This window comes from Grampus griseus, assembly GCF_964374135.1.
Source record: "Grampus griseus genome assembly, chromosome: 19".
NCBI lineage: Eukaryota > Metazoa > Chordata > Mammalia > Artiodactyla > Delphinidae > Grampus > Grampus griseus.
In genome coordinates this window covers 13,944,607-13,969,469 of record NC_139013.1, presented here as the reverse complement: position 1 = coordinate 13,969,469, position 24,863 = coordinate 13,944,607, and the positions used below count along the sequence as shown (strand labels likewise).

At 36.4% G+C, this 24,863-nt stretch overlaps 1 protein-coding gene across 1 annotated transcript; it reads right to left on the bottom strand.

Annotated features, from left to right (window-relative positions):
* Positions 1 to 4,541: 4,541 nt before the first annotated feature.
* LOC309837322 (small ribosomal subunit protein uS10-like) lies at positions 4,542 to 4,913 on the bottom strand (the record flags this gene model as incomplete). The annotated part of the gene is made up of 1 exon (XM_082677794.1): positions 4,542 to 4,913. One exon carries the CDS (start codon positions 4,911 to 4,913, stop codon positions 4,542 to 4,544), a length of 372 nt encoding a protein of 123 aa, XP_082533920.1.
* Positions 4,914 to 24,863: the final 19,950 nt, after the last annotated feature.

Below are 24,863 nucleotides of genomic sequence, written 5' to 3'. Positions count from 1 at the left end.
ACTTTTTTAGACCTGCCTTCTTCACCGAGCAATTCTTTTAATATTGTTTTCCGTCAATTATATGGTTTAATATCGTTCTTATTAAGAATGGCATAGGGGGACTTCCCTGGTGGCGCAGTGGTTAAGAATCCTCCTGCCAGTGCAGGGGAAAGGGGTTCAAGCCCTGGTCTGGGAAGATCCCACCTGCTGCAGAACAACTAAGTCCATGAGCCACAACTACTGAGCCTGCGTCCTAGAACCCACGAGCCACAACTAGTTAGACCTTTTGCCACAACTACTGAAGCCCGCGTGCCTACAGCCCGTGCTCAGCAACAAGAGAAGCCACCGCAGTGAGAAGCACACGTACTGCAACGAAGAGCAGCCTCCACTCGCTGCAACTAGAGAAAGCCCATGCAGCAACAAAGACCCAATGCAGCCAAAAAAAAAAAAAAAAAAAGAATGGCATAGTATGTCACAATATAGCAGACTATAATATAGTTAACCTGTTTGCCTGCTGTGAGATTTTTATGTTTTTAATTTTGGACTATCAAAAATTATTCTCTGATGAACATTCTTCTGCATATACCTTGTGAACTTCTGTAAGTTATTTCCTTTAAAATTTTTCTAAAAGTGGTATTTTGTAGTCAAAAATCATACTTCTTTTAATTGTTTAAAATATGTCAGACCTGGAAAGTATAATATTTGAAGTAATACAGCCACTAAAAAGACATAATTACTTCCTTCAGAGTACATATAATCTGTGAAGGAAGTTAAAATCTGAATAGGAATAATTGAAAGGTAGTGTGTGATAAAGGCCACTGGTGAGAGTTAGGTGACCTGCCTAAAGGAGACATCAGTGTGACTATAGTGACAGTAAGCATATAAACAAATAATACTGAACACATGGGATCTGTATGGCAATAAGTGGATTTTTTTACTATAACCTTTATATTTTGTAGATTTCATTCTAATGATATTAGATGTATAGCAATATTAATAGGTAAGATAATTCAGCAGCTATCTGGAGGATATCATGACAAAACTGACAGGTTCAGAAACAAGATAAATTCTTCTGTTGAAAAGATCTGAAATAAAGCTGTATTGAGACTGTCATCACTTCACAAAAGAGATTACTCAGGGACTGTTCCCAAGTTTTTTGTGGTCAGAATTCCAACATAACTGAGAAGAAATTATAAAATGAGATATTGGGATCCAAAGGAAACAAAATATAAGCCATATAGTAAAATGATCTGAATTTATTTATTTAAAATGATTGTTTTAAAGTTTTTTGATGTGGACCATTTTTAAAGTCTTTATTGAGTTTGTTACAATATTGCTTCTTGGATTTTTGGCCCCAAGGCATGTGGGATCTTAGCTCCCCAACCAGGGATCGAACCTGCACCCCCTGCATTGGAAAGTGAAGTCTTTTTTTTTTTTAATATTTATTTATTTATTTGGTTACCTTGGTCTTACTTGCAGCAGAAGGGCTCCTTAGTTGTGGCTTGCGGGCTCCTTAATTGTGGCATGTGAACTCTTAGTTGCGGCATACATGGGGGATCTAGTTCCCTGACCTGGGATAGAACGTGGGCTGCCTGCATTGGGAGCATGGAGTCTTATCCACTGTGCCACCAGTGGTTAAGGTGAAGTCTTAACCACTGGACTGCCAGAGACATCCCAATGATCTGAATTTAAAGAACAAAGAACTTTGTGGACGTCTTCACCTTAACAAATTAAAAAAAAAAACATATTTTGGACTTCCCTGGTGGCACAATGGTTAAGAATCCTCCTGCCAATGCAGGGTACACGGGTCTGAGCCTTGCTTGGGGAAGATCCCACATGCTGAGGAGCAACTAAGCCCCTGCGCCACAACTACAGAGCCTGCCCTCTAGAGCCTGTGCACCGCAACAAGAGAAGCCACCGCAATGAGAAGCCCATGCACCGCAATGAAAAGTAGCCCCTGCTCGCCGCAACTACAGAAAGCCCATGTGCAGCAACAAATAAATTTAAAAAAAAAAATTTCAAGTTCTTATGTCAGTTGTTACAATGATTATGAAGTAACCTTAAAAAAACCCCCAAAACTCAAGATCTAAGCAAAAAGATAGGGATTGCCGATGTCAAATTCTGATCATGGCAAAGGTATAATTTATGTCTTCACTAGTTTTGATTGTTTCATGTATGAACTAAAAACAACTGAATACCCAGTACTTCATTCCTAAAAGCACCCCCTAAAAAACAAAACAATAAAAACATAACCAAAAATATAATAGCTGTTAATATATGGCCATATATATTTCCAGACTTTTCTATTTTCTGTTTTATGATTGTCATTCTTTTCTCTGTATTGATTAATATGCTTTTATATTTTATAAATAGAAATATATTAGTCAACCTGATTTTTCTATTGACATTATATATGGAACATTTTCCACGTCCTTAAATATTCTTCCCAATTTAACATTGAATGACTACTTGTATATTCTAGTATAATATTGGTCTGTCATATATTTAACTAATAAGCTTTGCTGGACTCAGAATGCTGAACATTACTTGTCCATCTCTCATATTTTGATCAACTTCACCCACTTTCAAGCCCAGAAAGAGGTTCTGATTTGGATTATGTGGCCTCTTTTCTCTTGAAGTTGGGAATGGAAAGAGGAAGATCTGCTCAGAGCAGGACAGAGCTGCCCAATCTTAGTTTCACGTCAACCTTATAACAATGGTACATTGGCCAGAAAATTTTCTACTGAAGTATCTGGGTCTGGTTTCAATGCAGAAATGACTCTGCAGCTGAGACTCCTAGGAATTGAGTGAGGAAATGGATTTGTCCAGAATCCTAACTTACCCAAGTTGTGTGTGATATGAAGTAATTTGGAATCTGGAATGGAAGAGCAAACATGGTAATATTAACTTAAACCCAGTGAGGAAACACTAAAATACAACTGGTCTCAAGGTCTTTCTCTTCTCCCAGGTCTGGGTTTTCTGGACTCTGCTTTTCTGGTAGAGGAGCCCAGAGGACTGATCATCTCTTGCAGGTCTAAAACCATGGCCCATGTAAGTTGATGTTTCTCTCCTTGTTGAAATATGTGTATTTTTTTTTTTTGGTCATGTAAGTATTTTCATTAATTTTCCTGATGTTTCCTAACAGAAAGTTCCCTCAAATAACCTGTTTCCTAGCTGTTGTTCCAGAGAAATATGTGGCCAAATTACCTGGCACTGTCTCCATATGGCCCATTCAAAACTAACTAGTGTTCATGTAATTATTGTCCAAAATTTTCAATATATTTTAAGTGCCCATTCTTCAATTAAGGGCAGTGATGGAACAGTGGGGTAAGTTCTTTGAAGTAGAAATTTATGCTATGCAGGTCAGATCTGTAGTTTGGAGATGGAGACAATGGTTCTGTTTAACTATCCATGGTAAGACTTTGAAGTTTTCCACAGATCCGAGATTTCCAGGTAGATGAGGTGGAATTTATCATTGAATGACCTGAATCTTAATATGGTATGAAATTCCTGCTTTGTATGGATGAGTAGTATATGATTGGGGCTTTGAACATGGAGGTCATGGATTTGGTAGGAAAGCCATGAGACATAAACACTAAGGCTATTTTGTTGTTGACTGAGACATGCTAAGTTTGTGTAACATCTATATAATTGACCAGCCTTCTTCAGTATCATTTAAATCAATGAATTATGTTTTAGTGCATAATGAGTTACTCTGAAACATAGCATCTTAAAGCAGCAACCGTTTATCTCACAGTTTCAGTGAGTTAGATATCTGGATGTCGCTTAGCTTGGCTCTCCTGCTCTGTGTCTCTTACAGGGTTATAATGTGTTGGTCAGGGTTTGCAGTCATTTTAAAGCTCAACTTTGAGTGGATCTGCATCCGAACTCATTGAAGTGGTTGTTGACTTGATCCAGTTCTTCATGGCTGTTGCATTGAGGGCCTCACTTCCTCAGTAGCTGTTGGCTGGCGACTGCTCTTGGTTTATTGTTTTTTTGTTTTGTTTTGTTTTGTTTTTTGTCTATAAAATTTATTAACAAAGTTTCAAAAACATTTTGAAATTTTCCAGATTTAAAAGGAGTTATGACAAACTGGCAGAGCCAGGGCTGGAATTTAAGATCTATTTTCCCTGAGTTACTTGCCCTCTAGTACCTTAGGTTCTTAACCATGGCTGTACACATTAGAATCACCCCAGAAACTTTTGATTGTACCCCATATCAATTAAATCGGATTTTCCAGAGTAGAACCCAGACACATGTTCCCTGGAAAAGCTCCAATAGGCAGCCAGAACTGTATATATTCATCATCAACACAAGGTCTCACATGTTATTTAGCTAATACATTTCAGTTTTCAAATAATGTCAAGTGTAAACTAATTTAGTGGCCCCTGGAAAATATAATGAAAAAGAGTAAAACATAGGCTACCCATCTAATTTTAATTATTCTACTTAAAAGGTGGAATGAATTCCATAGCACAACTCTATTCCCAAGACCTGTCAGTATTATGAATAAAAGTCAACAATATTTAACAACTGATTATCAATTTATTAAAAATGTTGATTTAAGCATCTGCAATGGTGACTTCAGCCTCGACTCCTGGCTCAATACTGATGGAAGTGATCTGCTTGACAATCTCAGAAGGACTGTGCAGGTCAGTGAGTCGCTTGTGGATCCTCATCTGGAAACGATCCCAAGTATTAGAACCTTCACCACAAGGAGTTTTCCTTGTAGTTATTCTCAGAGTCTTGGTAGGCATCCGAACTGGTCCTTTCACTTTGAGATTCTTTTCCTTCGCGCCTCTGCTCAGATCAGCACATACCTTCTTCAAAGACTTCACGTTGCGGCTGGTGAGGGTGATTCTAATCCAGTGAATCGCCACCTCGGGCTCCACGGGAGTCTTCCCGGTATCTTGACGCGCAGGCTCAGCGGCCATGGCTCACCGGCCCAGCCGCTCTGCGGCACGTGGGATCCTCCCGGACCGGGGCACGAACCCACGTCCCCTGCATCGGCAGGGGGACTCCCAACTACTGCGCCACCAGGGAAGCCCCTTTCCCGGTATCTTTAAAAGCCATAGCTGCGGTGCGGCTTCCTGACCAACTTGTCCCTCCGCGAGAGCGAACGGCAGTGAATCAGGAGCAGGAGTGGGCGGCCCGAGGCTCCGCTACAGCGGCGACCGCGTCTTCCTCCCAAAGAGGTTTATTATGTGGGGCTTTCCTTAAGGCAGCTCACACGTGGTAGCTGGCTTCATCAGAGTGACCAAGTGAGACAGCAAGAGAGAATAAGCAATGTGGAAATCATAGTTTTTTATAAGCTAATGTTGGATGTGACATTCCATCACTTTTCTATATTCTATTTGTTGGAAATAATTCTCTCTCACTGGGTTCAGACCACATTCAAAGGGAGAGGATTACATTAGGACATAAATACCAGGAAATGGAGATCACTGGTAATCAATGAGGTTACCTACTACACTCAGAATAAGGAAAGTGTTCAGTGAGAAATGGTAGATGGCAACAAAAATGCATATCATTATATGTAGTTGGTGAAAATAGAACCTTACAATTGTGGAAAACCTTCCAAATGTGCATCTAATTGTATAAATTATTAAATCTGATTTATTTATAAAATACAATGTCATATGCCAAAATAATAAATGGATTTATTGAATCAAGCAAAAATGCTTATGGCAAGATCTAACATAATAGTACTTGATACTTGAAGAAAATCGTATTAATTTTATGCAACCCAGTTTTTAAAATTTGGAGAAATATTTATTTATTGAGAATTTTTGAGGCAGATACCATTTGGACATTATTCTTGTATATACGCTTTTTAATTTAGGAGGGAAACATTATTTTGTCCATTTCCAAATGGTTCAGATATTTAGAAGTATCCCAGAATACGGAAGACATTTGACCTGTGTTGGCAGGCTTCTTAAAAAATATGTATACCTTGTGCTTAAGTCTCCTTCCACATCATAGATTGCCAGCCTACATACTTTCATTTTCTCTTTTCCTATGGAGAAGTCCATCAACTCCTGCTTCTGCTTTCAAAGTATTTTCTTTAATTTGCCCAGTGATACATGTGTTTACTGTTTCAGGGATCACTGACATTCAGTGATGTGGCCATAGGCTTCTCTCAGCAGGAGTGGGAATGTCTTGACCTCGTTCAGAAGACTTTGTACCGGGATGTGATGATGGAGAACTATGGTAACTTGGTCTCACTGGGTATGTTCATCCGCTTCAAATAATTTAGATTAATTTAGAATCTGCTCTATAGGCTGTGTATTTTTTTCTACTGTAATTTTCAGGGCTGCCTTTCCAGAAACTAGTTAAATTTGTTTTTCCTCTTCCCAAAAACGTGGTCTGAGCTTTGTCAGGTTAGAAATGGCAGCTCCATTAAACACTTTTATCTTCCCTATCCTTCAATCATATTCACATCTCCATGTGTTCTTTTTTTATATTTGCATCTCTTCCATAATGACCAAGCAGCTAAATTAGGTATTTGTGGCATATACTGTATAACCATGGTCAAAGGATCCAAGTTTTTTATTCATTTGTGCTCCAGATTGCTCTAATACTCCATTTTAAGATCTGAAACAGTTTCAGGGATATCAGCTTGACAGAGGGTCCTAAACTGCTCTCGGTATCAAAAGAGCCTCTACAATTTATATGGTGATGGATTGCATAATTGGGATTTATTTAAAACTGTACCAAAAGCAGTTCATTTCTTAAAACAAAGTTCATCTGATTTGTGGTTGAAAGTTGTAATACATGAAAATTACATTCAAAATGGAATGAATATCTTATAGCTCTCTTCTTGTATCCTCTAGTGACATTAGAGCATAAGAATAATGTTAATAGCTAACATTTTGATTACTGTGTAGTAGTCATTATTCTAAGCACATTATGTGATTTAACTGATTAAAATAACTGAGAGTATTAAATGATTTAATTCCCCCAACAGTACTATTATTATCCCCATTTTATAAATGAGAATACTGAGGTATAGTGGATTTAAGTGAATTATTCGAGGTTATACCCAGCTGGAAGGTAGCAAAGGCAGGAATTGATCCCAGGCTTCAAAATATGTTTTTAACCACATTATGTTTGCTCTCTAGAGTTAGAGAACATATGAGTTTGAATTTTAAATACAGCAAAACAACAACTTTGCCTTACCTAACTGACTCTTATCCTTTAATTTTCTCGTTCTTCTCTAAAATAGTCAATATCATTATGATCTTTTATTATCATAATTATAATTTTACCTTGACTAGTTACAATTTATTTCTACAACCTGTGGCATTCTGTTTTCTTTAAAGCAGGCCATTCCATTTCTAAGCCAAATGTAATTACCTTACTGGAGCAAGGAAAAGAACCCTGGATGTTTATGAGAGAAAAAACAAGAAGTTGGTGTACAGGTACGTAAGAGCAGGTCAGGCAGAAGTCATTTGTGTAAGTGATAGCCCAGGTGGTAAATACACTTGGTAAACACATCCTTGAAACATTAATTGGAAAGCTCCCTTCTCAGTGAAGGAAAGTCTTGTAATGTGAAGAGGAAGTATCTCAACTTCATCTTAAGCTCATTAATCATTCACCATGTTATTTTTCTCATATTCCCCTCCCAATTTCATGCTAGTCCCTTTCCTTCCATGGTGTAGCCATTTACCTGTATTTTGGACCAGATTCTTTCCAGATCCTCTTTTTCAATGTGACTCTTGTCTAAAAATACATTCATTCCTATACCTGGAAAATATTTGAATAGTCTGAGCTGGCACTGTGCTTGGCATAATCAACCCAGTAATACTGAATAAGGCAGATAATGTTCTTGTGGTAATGGAGATTATACCATGTTAAGGAAGAAATTAACATGAAATAAATAGATAAATAATATAAGGTAGTGAAATATGTTATGAAGGACACTAACAAAGAACACAGCAAATTTAGGTAAGGTAGCATGATCAAGAACCCTTTCCTAACGTTTGTGCAGAGACAGGAAGTAAGGTCACAGGCTTTTTGACTGTATGAGAAAGTGCAACCAAGGAGAGTGAACCACACATGCAAAGGCCCTCAAGGGGGATGAGGTTTGCATGTTTGAGCAGTAGCATCTAGATCAGTTAGTGAATGGTGACTAACAGGACATGAAGCTAGTATGTTAGGAAGGAAAAGATCCTATTAGATTTTGTGGATCCTTATGAAGAATTAGTAGAATTGTTTTCTAAGAGTAGATTAGGATCCATAATGTGATTTAGGTTTTTTGCCTTTGTTTTTTGAATATGATTTTCACCTTTTCTTTAATCATAAGACTTACACAGAAGCCTAGATAAAACAACTATAGGTTAAATTGTAATTCATTTTCATATCCTTCTCAAATATTTCTTTATTTTTATTTGTGTTAACATTGTTCTGTTGGATTTATTCTCATATTCTTTCTAGGTTTGTATTCTTTCATTATTTTTCATTTATTTGAAATTTACTTGTGAGCTCTATCACCCAATTCTGAGTTTTTCTAATTCTCATTTATGATTTTTCTTATCTAAAAGTTTTTTCTTGTCTTTTAGCATGTTATTGAATAGTATGGTATAGTTGTTTTCCTTGTTTTCAGGGCATTTGCTTTAGATGTATATATATTGTCTCTATAACTGTCATTAACTTTAGTCATATAATTTCTTGTATAGAAGTTGACCTTGGGCCTTTTTGGGGGATGGGGGGTCATTTATATATGAGATTAATTTTCCTCAGTTTTGAGAAAGGAGTCAAGATTCTGGATGCCTTTTCTAACTTTGTGATTTTTAAGGGCTCCCTCTTCTGTTTATTTTATTTTATGTTTTTATTTATTTATTTTTTTTGCGGTACGCGGGCCTCTCACTGTTGTGGCCTCTCCCGTTGCGGAGCACAGGCTCTGGATGCGCAGGCTCGGCGGCCATGGCTCACGGGCCCAGCCGCTCCGCGGCATGTGGGATCTTCCCGGACCGGGGCACGAACCCGTGTCCCCTGCATCGGTAGGCGAACTCTCAACCACTGCGCCATCAGGGAAGCCCTGTTTATTTTTTTTAAGCATTCAAATTATCATGGCTTGGGGAATGAATGGAGCTATTCAGGAGCATAGTTTTTTATAATATTATAATTAAGATGGTATTGATCAGATTTAAATTGTTACAGATTAAGATGTTAATTGTAATTCCCAGGAAAACCGTTAAGAAAATAACTAAAAAATATATAGTAAAAGAAATAATAAAGGAAATCAAATGGCATCCTAGAACATATCTATTTAACACAAAAGAAGGTAATAATTAAGAGATAGAAGGGGAAGAAAGGCTTAAGACACATAGAAAATATGTAACAAATTTTAACCATAAATTCTATCAGTAATTATATTAAAGGTAAATTGAGTGCACACTCCATTTAAATGACCAACGTAGGCAGAATGGTTTAAAAATAAAAAACATGATGCAACTGTAAGAAATACATTTTAGAGTCAGAAACACAAATAGGTTAAAATAAAGGTCCAGCCACATGGGGAAGCAGCTGGTCAGTTTCTTAAAACGTTAAACTTGGAGTTACCATCCAGTCAATAGGGTGCACTCCCTTATAGTCTTTAGATCTTTGCCCAAATATCATCCTTTTAGTGGGGTTTTGCAGTGAGCCTTTCCCCTGATCCTAGCCATCCTGAGTCTTCTTTCCAATTTCATTTCCTTCTTTAGCAATTTCCATCTTCTGGCATGCCATGTGATTTACTTATTTTTCAAGCTAATGAAGGCCATGCTTTTCTTCTCATCACTTTCCTTCATAGCTAGCTACATACTCTAGAAAATTGGAAATGTACATCTCACAAAAGCTTGTACATGGTTGCTCACAGCAGCATTGTGTATTAATGGTCAAAAAGTGTAAACAACCCAGATTTCCCACTATAATCAAGATACACAACATTTACAGTACATGAAAGGTTTCAATTGTTTCCCTTCCCAATTAATTTCCACGCCCCATGCCCACTCCCATTCAAACTACCACTGATCAACTTTCTGTCAATGTACATTAGATTAGCCTTTTAAAATAATTTTATAAATATGGAATCATACATTATATATTCTGTTATGTTTTGCTTCCATTGGTCAGTATAATGACTTTGAGGTATGTCTATATTGTTGCGTGTATCACTACTTTGTTCAATTTTTTGTTAAGTAGTATTCTGTTGTATGGATAGACCACAATTTATGTTTCTGTTCACCTACTGATGGACTTTTGTGTTGTTTCCGGTTTGGGACTAGTTATAAGTAGAACTGTTATGAATATTTGTGTACGTGTATTTTTATAGGATGAATACCTAAGAGTGGAATTGTTGAGTAGTAACTGCATGTTTAACAATTTTAGAAATTTTGCACTGCTCCATTCCACTTACTCCATTTTCTTTCCAACACTTGGTATTGTCAGTCCTTTAAATTCTAGACATTATAGTTGGTATGTAATGGTATCTTTTTGCATTTCCATGATGACTAATGATCTTGAGTTTCTTTTATTTACTGATCATTCATATTTTTTGGAGTGTTTATCCAAATCTTTAGCCATTTGAATTCATTATTTTCTTATATTTGAGGGTAACTGTTCTTTATTTTGAAACAAAAGGAAGTCCTTTTGGAACATTAAAAACATTTTCCCACAATGTGACTTACCTATTAATTTTATTAACAATATCTTACAAGGAGTTTTTAAATTGTTATGAATTCCAATTTATCAAATTTCTCTTTAATGATTTTTTTGGGGTATACTATCCAAGAAATCTTTGCCTACCCCAAGGTGGCAAAGTTTTTTCCCTGCTTTTGCTTGACCTTTTATAATTTTTGCTTTTATGTTTAGTTCTATTATATATCCATTTTTTTTTTTTTTTTTTTTTTTTTTTTTTGGTTTTTGGTTTTTGATTGTGGTACGCGGGCCTCTCACTGTTGTGGCCTCTCCCGCTGCGGAGCACAGGCTCTGGACGCGCAGGCTCAGCGGCCACGGCTCACGGGCCCAGCCACTCCGCGGCATGTGGGATCTTCCCAGACCGGGGCACGAACCCGTGTCCCCTGCATCGGCAGGCAGACTCTCAACCACTGCGCCACCAGGGAAGCCCTATATATCCATTTTGAGTTAATTTTTTATTACGGTGTGAGTAGGGTTCAGGACTCATGTTTTCCCTATGGATACCCAGTTATTCCAGCACCATTTAAAAAAAAAAGAATTTCCTTTCCCCTTTGGATTGCTTTGGCACCTTTGTCAGAAGTGAAATCACTGTATGTATCTGTATCTGTTTCTGGTCTCTACTGTGTTTTTCATGTTGGCATAGAAAGTGGAAGTCTTAAAAAAAAGGAAAGTCTTGTAGGTTTTTTCATTTGTGACCTTTGTTGAATTGAGGTAGTTTTTTTTGTTACTAGTTTGCTGATTTTTTTTTTTAAACTATGAATGGGTGTTCAATTTTGTCAAATGCTTTATCTGAATCTATTAAAATGATTTTTTTTCAAAACTTTGCATTTCTTGTCCCTTCGTAATCTTCCTCCTCTGTCTTCCTCCAACTTCCTTAGGTATGCAATGATCTACTTTCTACTTCTATCACAATAGAGTTGATTGCATTTTCTGTAGTTTTATACAAACAGAATGATAGTGTGAAGTTTTTCATCTTCCTTCAGTCAGCGTAATTAGGTTGAAGTTCATCCATGTTGTTATGTGTGTTTTACTCAGTACTATACCAGTATTTGGTTATACCACAATTTGTTTATTCATTATCTGCTGAAGGACATTTTTGGTTTTTAGCAGTAACAAATTAAGATGCTGTAGACATTTGTTTATAAGTCTTTGAATGAATATATGCTTTCATTTCTTTTGGCCAAATACCGAGCAGTTGAATGCCTGGATTGTATGGTTAAATTTGTAAGATTTTAAATTTAGATTTAGATAAATAAGATTATAAATTTAAATTTGTAAGAAACTATTTTACAGTGTTTCTATACCATTTCACATTTCCACCAGCTGTAAGAGAGATCTGGATCCTCCATATCTTATGAACAATTGGTACGGTCAATCTTCTTAATTCTGGCCTTTCAAGAAAGTATATAGTGTCATTTTGTTGTGGTTTTAATCTGTTTCTCCATAATAACTAATGATGTTGAGGATCTTATTTGCTGTCTTCTTTAGTGCAGTATCTTTTAAAATCTTTTGTCTGTTTTATTAGGTTGTTTGTTTTCTTATTGAACTTGTAAGTTATTTTTCATATTCTACATTAAAAGATATCCTTTTTGAATATTCTCTTGTTTACTGTGATTTTTCCTTTCATTCTTGTAGCAGCGTGTTTGGGAGAACAGAAGTTTTGAACTTTGACACAATCAAGTTTATCCATTTATTCTTTATGAATCTTGGTTTTTGGTGTTGTATCTAAGAATTCTTTGCCTAGCCCAAGGTCACACATTTTTTCCTGTTTTCTTCCAAAAGTTTTACAGTTTTATGTTTTACATTCAGGTCTGTGATCCATTTTTTAGTTCATTTTTGTTTATCAAAGTATGGATTCTTTTTTGGCATATGGATATCCCAATTGTTCCTGCATCATTTCTTGAAAAGACTATCCTTTCTTCACTCTATTGCCTTTGAAATGATGAAAGTAAGTTTTTCATATATGTATGGATCTATTTCTGATCATCTGTTCCATTAATTGACATGTCTTGACACATAAATTTCCTGATTAGTGTATCTTCATAAGTCTTATAATTAAGTAGTGTTATTTAGTCCTTGTACTGTGTTCTTTTCAAAGTTGTTTTGACTATTCTAGATCCTTTGCATTTCCCTATAAATTTTAGGATCAGCTTGTCAATTTCATCATAGACTACAAAAAAGTCTGCTGGGATTTTTATTGGAATTACATTGAATCTATAAATCAATTCAGCAATAATTATTGACAGCTTAACAGTATCAAGTTTTACATTCCATAAACATGATATGTCTCTCCATTTATTTATACCTTTAACTTTTCTCAGCAGTGTTTTATAGTTTATAGTGTACAGGTCTTACATATCTTTTGTGAGATATATCCCTCACTATGTCCTATTTTTGATACTACTTTAAATTGTATTTTTAAAAATTGAATTCCTGAGTGTTCGCTCATATTTACATATTGGTTGTATATACTTCAGCCTTGCTAAACTCAATTACTATTTTCTAGTCACTGTTTTATAGTTTACATTTGACTTTCTACACATATGATTAAGTAATCTATGATTAAGGACATTTTTGTTTCTTAAATTTTCTCCTGCATGCCTTTATTTATTTTTTGATTTATTGCACTGCCTGGAACCTCTAGTCCAATGTTGAGTAGAAGTGGTGAGGGCATAACTTTTTATTGTTCTGATCATATGTGGTAGGCATAATTCTCTCACCGTTGGATATGGTGTTAGCTGTGGGTTTTTTGCAGATGATCTTTATTAGGATAAGTTCTTTTTATGAGGGATGGATGTGGCTTTTATTAAATGCTTTTTTTAAAAAAATTTTTAGACATGATCCATATGGGTTTTATAAATTTTATTGTGTTAATATAATAAATTATATTGATGAAATTTTCAAATATTAAACCAATCTTGTATTCCTGAGATTGATCATCACTACGGTCTGAATGTTTCTACCCCCCAGTATTATACTGAAATCCGAACCCCCAAAGATGATGGCCTTAAGAGGGAAAGCCTTTGGGAGATGCTTAGGTCATGAAGGTGGAGCACTCATGAGTGGAATTAGTGTTCTTATTAAGAGTTACCACAGAGATTCCTCACCCCTTACACCATATGAGGATGCATTGAGAAGGCACTGGCTATGAACCAGGAAGAAGGCCTTCACCAGAATATGACCATACTGGTGCCTTGATCTTGGACTTCTCCGCCTCTGGAACTGTGAGAAATAAATTTCTGTTGTTTATAAGCTACCCAGTCTTTATTTTTTGTTATAGTAGCCCAAAAGGACTAAGACAGGCATTACGTATTACCTTTTTTATATATTGATGGATTCTGTTAGTTAAGATAGTGTTTAGTATTTTGCATATATGTTTACAAGATTTTATAGTATGTAATTTTCACTTCTTATACTGTTTTTCTCCTGTTTGGTATCAGAGTAACTAGCTGCATAGACTAATTCACTCCTCAATTTTCTGGAATAGTTTTGTTTAGAACTGGTAGTACTTCTTCACTAGGTATTTGAAACAGTTCACCAGTAAAACTGCCTGTGCTGGGAATTTTCTTTGTGGGAAGGTTTTCAAATTGTTTCCTAGGTATAGTGTTGCCACACTGATTCATATCCTTCTCATGCATGTGCTGTTGTTGGTAAGAGTGAATGTTGTACTGATCTATACCCAAATACCAAATTAGGAAATCTTCTCTGGCTGTTTTTGTCCCAGCATTCCCCCCCTTTGCTTTCCAGTTTGGCAGTGCTCCCTCTCATTGTTCTTATAGCCAGAAACATTGTGGAGTTTCTATTGGAATTTTTGTAGCCCATGCTTACCCCACAATAACTGGGATCTGCCCTTGAAGCAAGGACATGAGAGTGAGTTAAGCAAGAAACTCAGCTCAGTCTGGATTGCTTTGTATAGTCTGACTCCTTTCCAAAGCCCTCCTGCTTTTATTTACAGCCCTTATGTAGTTAATTTTTGTATTTTGTCAAGTGTTAATAGTTGAAATCAGAGAGGGGGCAGGCTGTAGGAACTTCATGCTACCATACTGGAACTAGAACTTCTTCAATTAAGGAGTTATTTAATGATGAGAAATAATTTTTTTTCTCTTGTATCATTGCTGATTTCATTGCTTTTTATTGCATGGTTTATTATCTGTCACAATCATTTTTATGCTACTGTCTTTTTAGTTTTGGCCAGTCAAAACTCTCCAAGCCTTTGAATTCTTCCTCTATTTTTGGCATAAGATTTCTAGACTTATGCCTACTGGCTTCCTAAATTTTCCCTTTGTCCAGTTACGCTGTATCCATATTTTAGATCTAGATATTGAGAAATTACAATATAGGTGTTGAAGTATGCTTATGACACTTCTTCTTAATTTTTTCCTGGCAGCTGTTTTTCTGTTTATTCTGTAGCATCTGGTTGATTTAGGCTTTCTCTTCTGTGTTCAATTTTAATAAATTTTCCTAGAAAGTTATTCATACTTTCAAAAGTATTCACATAGTACCCTTGTAATTTAAATTAATTCCTCTGTGGTTCTTTTTTTTTTTTTTTTTTTTTAGATTATTTATTTTTGGCTGTGTCAGGTCTTAGTTGTGGCATGTAGGATCTTCTGTTGCGGCACACAGGTTCTTTGTTGAGGCATGCAGTGTTCTCTCTAGTTGTGACATGCAGGCTCCAGAGCACATGGGCTCAGTAGTTGTGGCACATGGGCCCAAGGGTGCGTGGGCTCTGTAGTTGTGGTGCACAGGCTCCACAGTGTGTGGGCTGCATAGTTGCAGCACATGGTCTCTCTAGTTGTGGCACGTGGGCTCAGTAGTTGCAGCACGTGGGCTTAGTTGCTCCACAGCACATGGGATCTCAGTTACCCGACAAGGGATCGAACCTGCATCCCCTGCATTGGAAGGCAGATTCTTAACCACTGGACCACCAGGGAAGTCCCCCTCTGTGGTTCTTGTTTTCCTCTTTTCTTATTTTTATTTGTTTTTAACTGTCTTTAATTGGTTTATCTAATATTTCTTATAATGATTTTTTTAAAGCACCAGCTCTTTATTTGTTAATGTTACTGTTTTCTAACTCATTATGTTCTCCTTTTATCTTTATGCCTTCCTCTATTTTGTTGTTTATTTTCCACATATTAGGCTTTGATTCTCAACTCACCTTTTTTTTTTTTTTTTTTTTTGGTGGTACGTGGGCCTCTCACTGCTGCGGCCTCTCCCGCTGCGGAGCACAGGCTCCAGACGCGCAGGCCCAGCCGCCCCATGGCACGTGGGATCCTCCGGGACCGGGGCACGAACCCACACCCCCCGCATTGGCAGGCAGACCCCCAACCACTGCGCCACCAGGGAAGCCCTCAACTCACCTTTTTTATAGAGATAATTATTTTAAGTTTTGAGTTCTCTGCATGGTGAAATTGAATGCCCAAAATTCTGATATGTGCTTATTTTCTGTGTAGTCCATTTACTAGAACTCTTTTATTTCAGTTTTTTCTTTCCATAGTGATCTAGCATTTTTGGAGAGGGCATTTCCATTTCCAGATGAAAGGGTTTTTGGTTTTCTAATATTTATTAATTTCTATTGTTACTCAATTTTGAAGATTGTTGTTAATATTATTTCAACTTTTTGTACACATACCATACTCTAGTTACAAGAAGATTTTTTTTGCCCTCAACTCATAGCTCCCTCATTAAACGCTTTGGATTTTGCTCACAGTACTTCATACAGATTTTTATCATTCAGCCCACAACTGCCAATTCTTTTTAATATAATTTTTGGCATTCTTCTAGACTTTTCTATATAATTCAAGTTCCCTCTTTTGCCCAAAGTCCCTAAATGTTCAAAATACCATACAACTGGTATACCTGGTATATGTCAGAGAATTGATGGACATACTTTTCTGGGGATGACCAGAATGGTTGGCCTTGGTTAAAAGGGAAAGCTAGAGAGGACCTGAGAAAAGATATGAAGGAATGAAACAGGTTGAACATATGTAAGGATCATAAATAATAAAGTGTCAGGGGAGGAATAACTAAGTAAAGACTCTCAATATCTTAATGTGTTATGAAGAACAAATAAAAGCACACATGGCTATGCATAGGAGGGAAAGAGTCACAGTGGCAGAAATGTGTATTTTTAGGGGAATTGTAATTGAAGAATGATCAGGTATAATTGCTTTTTTAAATTTTATATGTGTATATATTTATATTTTAGATGGAAGTGGTATTTAGAGCTGGCTGATACTGGCTCTCTAGGGACAAGATTTTACTTATCATCCCTAAGTCCAGGTTCAGTTACATTACACTGATAGCCTGGAATTGCCTGTGGTGGGAGTATTTACACCATAGACATTGGCAAACACTACAAATCAGGGCTGGATGTGTTCTGTGCGTGTCTTTGTCTACCAGTGCTCTACTGCATAAATTTACTTTTTCTGAGCCCTCCTTTTAAATTTTCAAGTTTTATAACTGTATTTTAGAGTTCTTTAAACCATCTCTAATGGGTGAAATTTTCAGTTTTCTCTTAATTCTATAAAATGTTTTGTGGTCAAAGAAACTTTTTTTTTCCTATTTGTCGTAGATTTGGACTCAAGATACGAAATAATCAGCAATGGAAAAACATACATTTATACAAAACGTTCATCTCTTACTCTACATCACAGAATTGATAATGGAGAGAAACCATATGAATGTAAGGAATGTGGGAAGGCCTTTAGTCATCATACAGACCTAAGAGTACATCAAATAATTCATACTGGTGAGAAACCATATGAATGTAGGGAATGTGGCAAGGCCTTTAGTCGTCTTACAGACTTTAAAGTACATAAGAGAATTCATACTGGTGAGAAACCCTATGAATGTGAAGAATGTGGGAAGGCCTTTAGTCGTGCCTCAAACCTTGCTCAACATGGAAGAGTTCATACTGGTGAGAAATCCTATGGATGTAAGGAATGTGGGAAGGCCTTTAGTGACGTTGGAACACTTAGAATACATCAGAGAATTCATACTGGTGAGAAGCCCTATGAATGTAAGGAATGTGGGAAGGCCTTTAGTCAAGCCTCAAACCTTATACAACATGACAGGATTCATACTGGTGAAAAACCCTATGAATGTAAAGATTGTGGGAAGGCTTTTAGTCATGCTTCACATCTTGTTAGACATGAGAGAATTCATACTGGTGAGAAACCCTATGAATGTAAGGAGTGTGGAAAGACTTTTAGGAGTAGCCATCAACTTACTATACACCACAGATTTCATACTGGTGAGAAACCCTATGAATGTAAGGCATGTGGGAAGGCGTTTAGTGTGTATGGACGCCTTACTCGACATCAGAGTATTCACAGTGGTGAGAAACCTTTTGAGTGTAACAAATGCGGGAAGTCCTTTAGGCTCAGTTCAAGCCTTAAAGTACATCAGAGTATTCACACTGGTGAAAAACCCTTTGGATGCCACAAATGCGGGAAGTCCTTTAGACTTAGTTCAATGCTTAAGGTACATCACAGAATTCATACTGGAGAGAGACTTTATGGGATATATGTATAGTAGACAGTGGAATTATACCACTTGAGAAACAATTTAAATGAAGAGAATATGAGAAGGATTTTACATGGTTCAGTTCTTATAAAGCATCAAATAATTTAGGCTGGCAGGAACTCCTTGGAATTTAAACAATGTTTTAAGTTTTTCAGTTATGATCCAAATACTGTTCACCTTCAGAGAATTTATACTGTACTTTATATTAGAAAGTCATTTATGGCATTCCCCCTTTTTCACTATTTACTGAGTGCCCAGGCTCTTTGGCCAAGGTTGCAAGGCAGATAAGTGCCACCAAGAAAAAGACCAGTGCATGATTTGAGGTCATGGAGAATAGTAAAAATACACCCCAGGATCAAGTAGAACAGCGTTTACTTATAGCAAGAGAGGAGATAGGATGCACAAGTTCTAGTTCCTTGCAATGTGTCAGTAACCCATAGCCAGCCGATCAACTCCACATCTGACAACGGCAATACAGTTGCACACAGCCCACTTTGTTCTGCAGTGGCAGGACACAAACTCCTTCCCTGTGGGGTGTGACATCCAGAAAACTGGGGGCATGCCTGAGTGCCACTAACACCCGTGATTAAGCAGAACAAAGGAGTACGCATTAAGTCTGACACAGAGATAGATAGCTATTCATGGCAGTAAGCCCAGCAGAGGCTGTGAGGGTTCTGTATTTTTTGGTAAAGACGTATGCAGCCCCAACAAGGACCATCTTTTTTTCCCACCAGCTTTACTGAAGTATGATTGACAAAGAAAACTAAATGTAAGGCATACAAGTGGTGCTAAAGGGGAATGTTTGGCTATAAATGCTTACATTAAAAAACAAGAGAGGTCTCAAATTTAGCAACCTAACTTTACAGCTTAAAGAACTAGAAAAAGAACAAACAACACAAAGCTAGCAGGAGAGATAAAGAATAGAGCAGTGGTATATGAAATAAGAGAACAGAATAACAACAGAGAAAATCTTGAAACCAGAAGTTCTTCAAAAAGATCAACAAAATTGGCAAACCTTTAGCTAAATGAGCTAAGAAAAAAGGGAGGAGACTCAAATTACTAAAATCAAAAGTGAAAGTGGGTAAATTAACTATACTTGAATTAAAAAAAAGTTGTGATACAAAATTAAAAAATAAATTCACACACAAAAAGGTGTAAGTGGGGAGACATTACTACCAATTATACAGAAATAAAGGGATTATGAGAGTACTATGAACAATTGTATGCCAAAAATTGGATAGCCTAGGTGAAATGGACAAATTCCTAGAAACAAAACCATGGAGTTAAACATGAATAAATAGAAAACCTGAATAGACTGGTAACTACTCTATAAGTAGTAAGGAAATTGACTCAGTCACAAAAAAAATCTCCCAATAGGGAGTTCACTGGTGGCCTAGTGGTTAGGATTCCGGGCTTTCACTGCCATGGCCTGGGTTCAATCCCTGGTTGGAGAACTAAGATCCTGCAAGCCATGCAGCATGGCCAAAAAAATACCTCCCAACAAAGAAAATTCCTGGATCTGGTGCCTTCACTGGTGAATTTAAACAAGTACTAATACTAATCTTTCTCAAACTTTTCAAAAAAGTTGAAGAGGAGGGAATACTTCCTAACTGATTCTTTGAGACCAGCACAACCCTGTTACCAAAGCTACTCAAAAACACTGCAAGAAAGAAAACTACAGAACGTTGTCTCTTATGATCATTGATTTTAAAATCCTCAACAGAGTACTAGCAAAAAATTCAGCAGCATATTAAAAGAATTATACAAAATGACCAAATGGGATTTATTACTGAAATGCAAGGATGGTTCATCATATGAAAGTTCATCAGTGTAATATGTCACATCAACAAAATGAAGGAAGAAAACGATCATCTCAATTAATGCAGAAAAAGCATTTGACAGAATTCAACACCCTTTTATGATAAAAACACTCAACAAAATAGGAACAGAAGGAAATCATCTCAATCATAACAAAAGCTATATATGAAACTATCTCCACAAAATAAAAGCTATATGAAAGACCCACAGCAAACATAATATTTGATAAACGTCAAGATTTTATCTAATATCAGGAAACAAGACAAGCATGCCTGCTTTCACCACTTCTATTCAACGTAGTACTGGAAGTTCTCAGCAGATCATTTATGCAAGAAAAATAAAGGCATCCAAATTCGAAAGGAAGAAGTAAAATCATCTCTGTTTATAGGTGACATGATGTTATATGTAGAAAACCCTCAGGATTCCATAAGAAAGCTGTTAGATCTAATAAATGAATTCAGCAAAGTTTCAGGATGCAAAGTCAACATGTAAAAATCAATTGCATTTCTATACACTAACAATGAACAATATGAAAAGGAAATTTCAAAAACAAGTCCATTTACAATAGCATCAAAAAGAATGAAATAGTGGAATTAACCAAGGAAGTAAAAGATTTGTACAATGAAAGCTGCAAAACATTGCTGAAAGAAACTATAGAAGACATAAATAAATGGAAACACATCCCACGTTCATGGATTAGAAGACTTAATGTTATTAAAATGCCAGTACTAACGAAAACAATCTACAGATTCAATGCAATTCCTATCAAAATCCCAATGATGTTTTTGGCAGAAATACAAAAACCCACCCTAAAATTCATATGGAATCTCAAAGGACTGCCAGTAGCCATAACAATCTTGAACAAATCTGGAGGACTCACACTTCTTGATTTCAAAACTTACTACAAAGCACCAGTAATCAAAACAGTGTGGTACTTGCATAAAGACAGACATATCAACAAATGGAATAGAACAGAGAGCCCACAAGTAATCCCTTATGTATATGGTCAAGTGATTTTTTTTTTTTTTTTTTTTTGTGGTACACGGGCCTCTCACTGTTGTGGCCTCTCCCCTTGTGGAACACAGGCTCCGGATGCGCAGGCTCAGCGGCCATGGCTCACAGGCCCAGCCGCTCCGTGGCATGTGGGATCCTCCCAGACCGGGGCACGAACCCGTGTCCCCTGCATTGGCAGGTGGACTCTCAACCACTGCGCCACCAGGGGACCCCGAAAAGAGGACTTTTAAAACTCAAATGAGTAAACTTAACTTATTCCAACTGTTGTTTATAAACTAATAAGTTTCATATTGAAATACTTGATTCATGACTAGGTTTTAAAATGAAGCTATGAGATCTCTGATTCTATCTTTATGTAAAAATTAATTTGTAAATGAGCTCTAATTGGCTTAAAGGAAAATAAGTGCTTACAAGTCAAACATTTCTAAATATAACAAATTAAAGTTTGAAAGGATCACATGATCCAGGACTGATTTTTAGTGAGTGAAAACACGTTTAAGTTTGTTGGTTTAATTAATACAGACATGTTGTTTAAAGTCATCAATATTAAGCATAATACGTTGGATGTACTAGGTTTACTGAAAGTCTGTAAATTCATAATATTTCTGTCACAAAATTTATCAGTAAGAAGCGTTGTTATGATATTTACATAAATAATAATAGAGATAAATGGAATAGAAGATTTTAGGTGAACTCTTTAGAAATAAGTATGTTTTAGTTTTTCCAGATTTTTGGTTAACAAAACTCTAGAAGATGTAATAGGCGTACAGAAAGGGATGCTTTGCGAGGCTTCAGTGTGAGCTCTGCACTTCAGATAAGAGAAGGGAACTCAGCACACCAGGGGAAATGGCACCTGTGTAACTAGTAGATTTTTTGTTTTGTTTTTCTTTGCTTTTATTGACATGAATCATTGTTTACTACTCATTTAAAAATTTCTAGAAGATCCAACTTTTTTTTTTTTTTTGGCCTCGCCGTGCTGGCATGTGGGATCCTAGTTCCCCAACCAGGAATTGAATCTGCGTGCCCCCCTTACCCCCCATCTCCATCCCCACAGTGGAAGCTCAGAAACTTAACCACTGGATCGCCAGGGAAGTGCCCAATACAATTTTTTTTGATCAAGGAAAATTCCTGTATTTCTAGTAGATGTGGACACATTCACAAGTATCCCTGAAGCTTTGAACCTTGTTGAATTCTTTAAGGAGGGCTGGAGAAACAGTTTTCCTCAGCAAACTGCCTAAAATCACCACTGTTAACTGCTTCTGCTTCCAGTCTACAGCTCCACATATCTGATTCTGGCTCCTCAAAAATAAGTAATAGGTTTTCAAAATGATTTAGGAGTATTAGGAATTTCTCTGCTTGAGACATTATCCCTATGGTAGAAGCCTGTTTTGGGAAAAGATCTTGAAATCAACTTAATGCATCTGTCTGTTGTCTTGTTCATTCCATTGAAGTTGAGATAGAAAATGTTATGAAACTTACCCAATATCCCCTTTCAGTCCCAGGTGGTTTTTTCCAATTCCAGAAATTACTGGGGCCGCTGAGTCTCAGATTATCTCACTGTCAAGGAAGAAATAAATAAATCAACTAGTTCAATGTGATTCTGATGAGATCTAGTTCTCCTGATGTTTAACATGACCTGATGATGTATGCCCATTCCAGAAAAGTGAATCACCATAGATGCAGCAGTTCTGTGAATATCTTGTGGGAGGAGAATATCTATTATTTAATGTTGTTTTTTTCTTTTATATTTAAACTAGTAAAAGAAAAAGAATTGGCATAAAATAAGAAAGGAGTGGGCTTCTCTTTAGCTTTGAGTAGAGTTCTTGAAATCTATATACCCCAGGTGTTCTCTCCTGCAATGATTCCCATTGTAATTGCATTTCAAGACTAGAGCTCCAAAATTATTCTTAAAAAAAATAGTAATTAGTTATGGTACCACAGCTGAACTCAGAATTTTTATAGTTCTGGTGGAAATTTTAATTAGGAGTCATTAAAAAATTATTTCTCTGGTCATTTTATCTTACCAATCTATTTTAAGAAAGTAGTCCAAAATATGCAGGAAAGTCTTCTGTATAAATATATATTAATATCAGCATTGTTTACAACCACATAATATTGGAAACAACTAAATGCCCCAAAGATTGGGATTGTTAAATAAATAATGAAACACCCCTAATATAATTATTCAGCCATTAAATGTTTGTTAATGTGCTTTTTTTAATGAGAACGTTTTGTTTGTTTGTTTTTGTTTGCTTGGGTTTTTTTTTGCTATGGTACTAAGGGCAAAGCAGGAGATACTACATACTAAGTACTTGTGCTTCAAAATGCACACCAAAAAATCCGTAGAACACACATACTAGAAAATTCTGGGAAGATGATATAGTAGAAACATCAGGAATCTGTCTCTCCACGTAGACAACAATTGCACTGCAGAATCTGTCTGGATGTAATGATTTTGGAACTGGAGTCTATTAAAGGCATGCAACTTAGAACTGAAGGCTTGGTTAATTTCAGGGATCTGTGCCCTAAAAATGGTAAATTTTATATGTGTATTTTATCACAATAAAAAATATTGGAAAAAACATTAAAATATTTATATTGGTTTTTATTGTACAGGTGTATTATGAATGATTAGTCTCTCCCTGTTTTTTATGTCCACATTTTGAGATACAGTATTCCCCCCTTCAGAGTGGTGGCGCTTTCCATGGTCACATACATTGTGAAATAATAAATGGAAATCTTCAGAAATAGACAATTCATGTCTTAAATTGTGTGCCTTTCTGAGTAGCGTGATGAAATTTCACACCACCTGCTCTGACCTAGTCTGGATACGAATCATCCCTTTATCCAGCATACCCTGCCTGTTAGACACTTAGTAGCCATCTCGAATCGAGAGTCACCGTATCACAGTGCTTGTGTTCAAGTATTAAGTAACCTTTATTTTACTTAATAATGGCCCCAAAATGCAAGAGTAATAATGCTGGCAGTTCAGATATACCACAAAGTGCTGCTTTCAAGTGAAAAGATTAAAATTCCCCACATAATAAGGAGAGAAATAAAATCATCTTCTGAGGCTGCTAAGATCTATAATAAGGACAAATTTTCCACGCATGAAACTGTGAAGAAGGAAAAAGAAATTCATGCTAGTTTTGTTGTTGTACCTCAAAGACAGAGACTGAACTGAAAGGAAAATGGAGACACAGACGCTGCAGACAAACGTTACAGCAACAGTGCATGATAAGCACTTAGTTAAGATGGAAAAGGCATTAAACTTCTACAATAAGATATTTCGAGAGAGAGAGAAAGACGACATTTACATAACTTTTATTACAGTATATTGTTATAATTGCTCTATTTTATTATGAGTTATTGCTGTTAATCTCTTACTGAGCTTAATTTATAAACTTTATCATAGATATTTATAGAAAAAAACATAGTATATATAGGGTTCAGTACTGTTCATGGTTTCAGGCATCTACTGGGGGTCTTGGAAAATCTCCCCGGAGGATAAGGGGGGACTACTGTAATATTAATTTTTATAATGAAATCACTAAAGAGCAAATATTTCATGTTGCTTCCTTCTTTCTCCTGTATTGTAAGGCCTAAATTTTCATGTGTTGTCTTAATGTATTTGAGCCTCACAGGGTCTCAAACCCCTAATCATTACATACATATATATAGAAAGTACATATTTGTATATGATAATAACTTCTCCAGAAGGATACACACCAAAATCAAATTGTTGTTGACTTTAAGGTGAGCTGATGTATGACTGGGATACATGTAAGGAAATGTTGCTTATCTTTTATTTAAACATTTCTATGCCTTTTGAATTGTTATGCGTTACA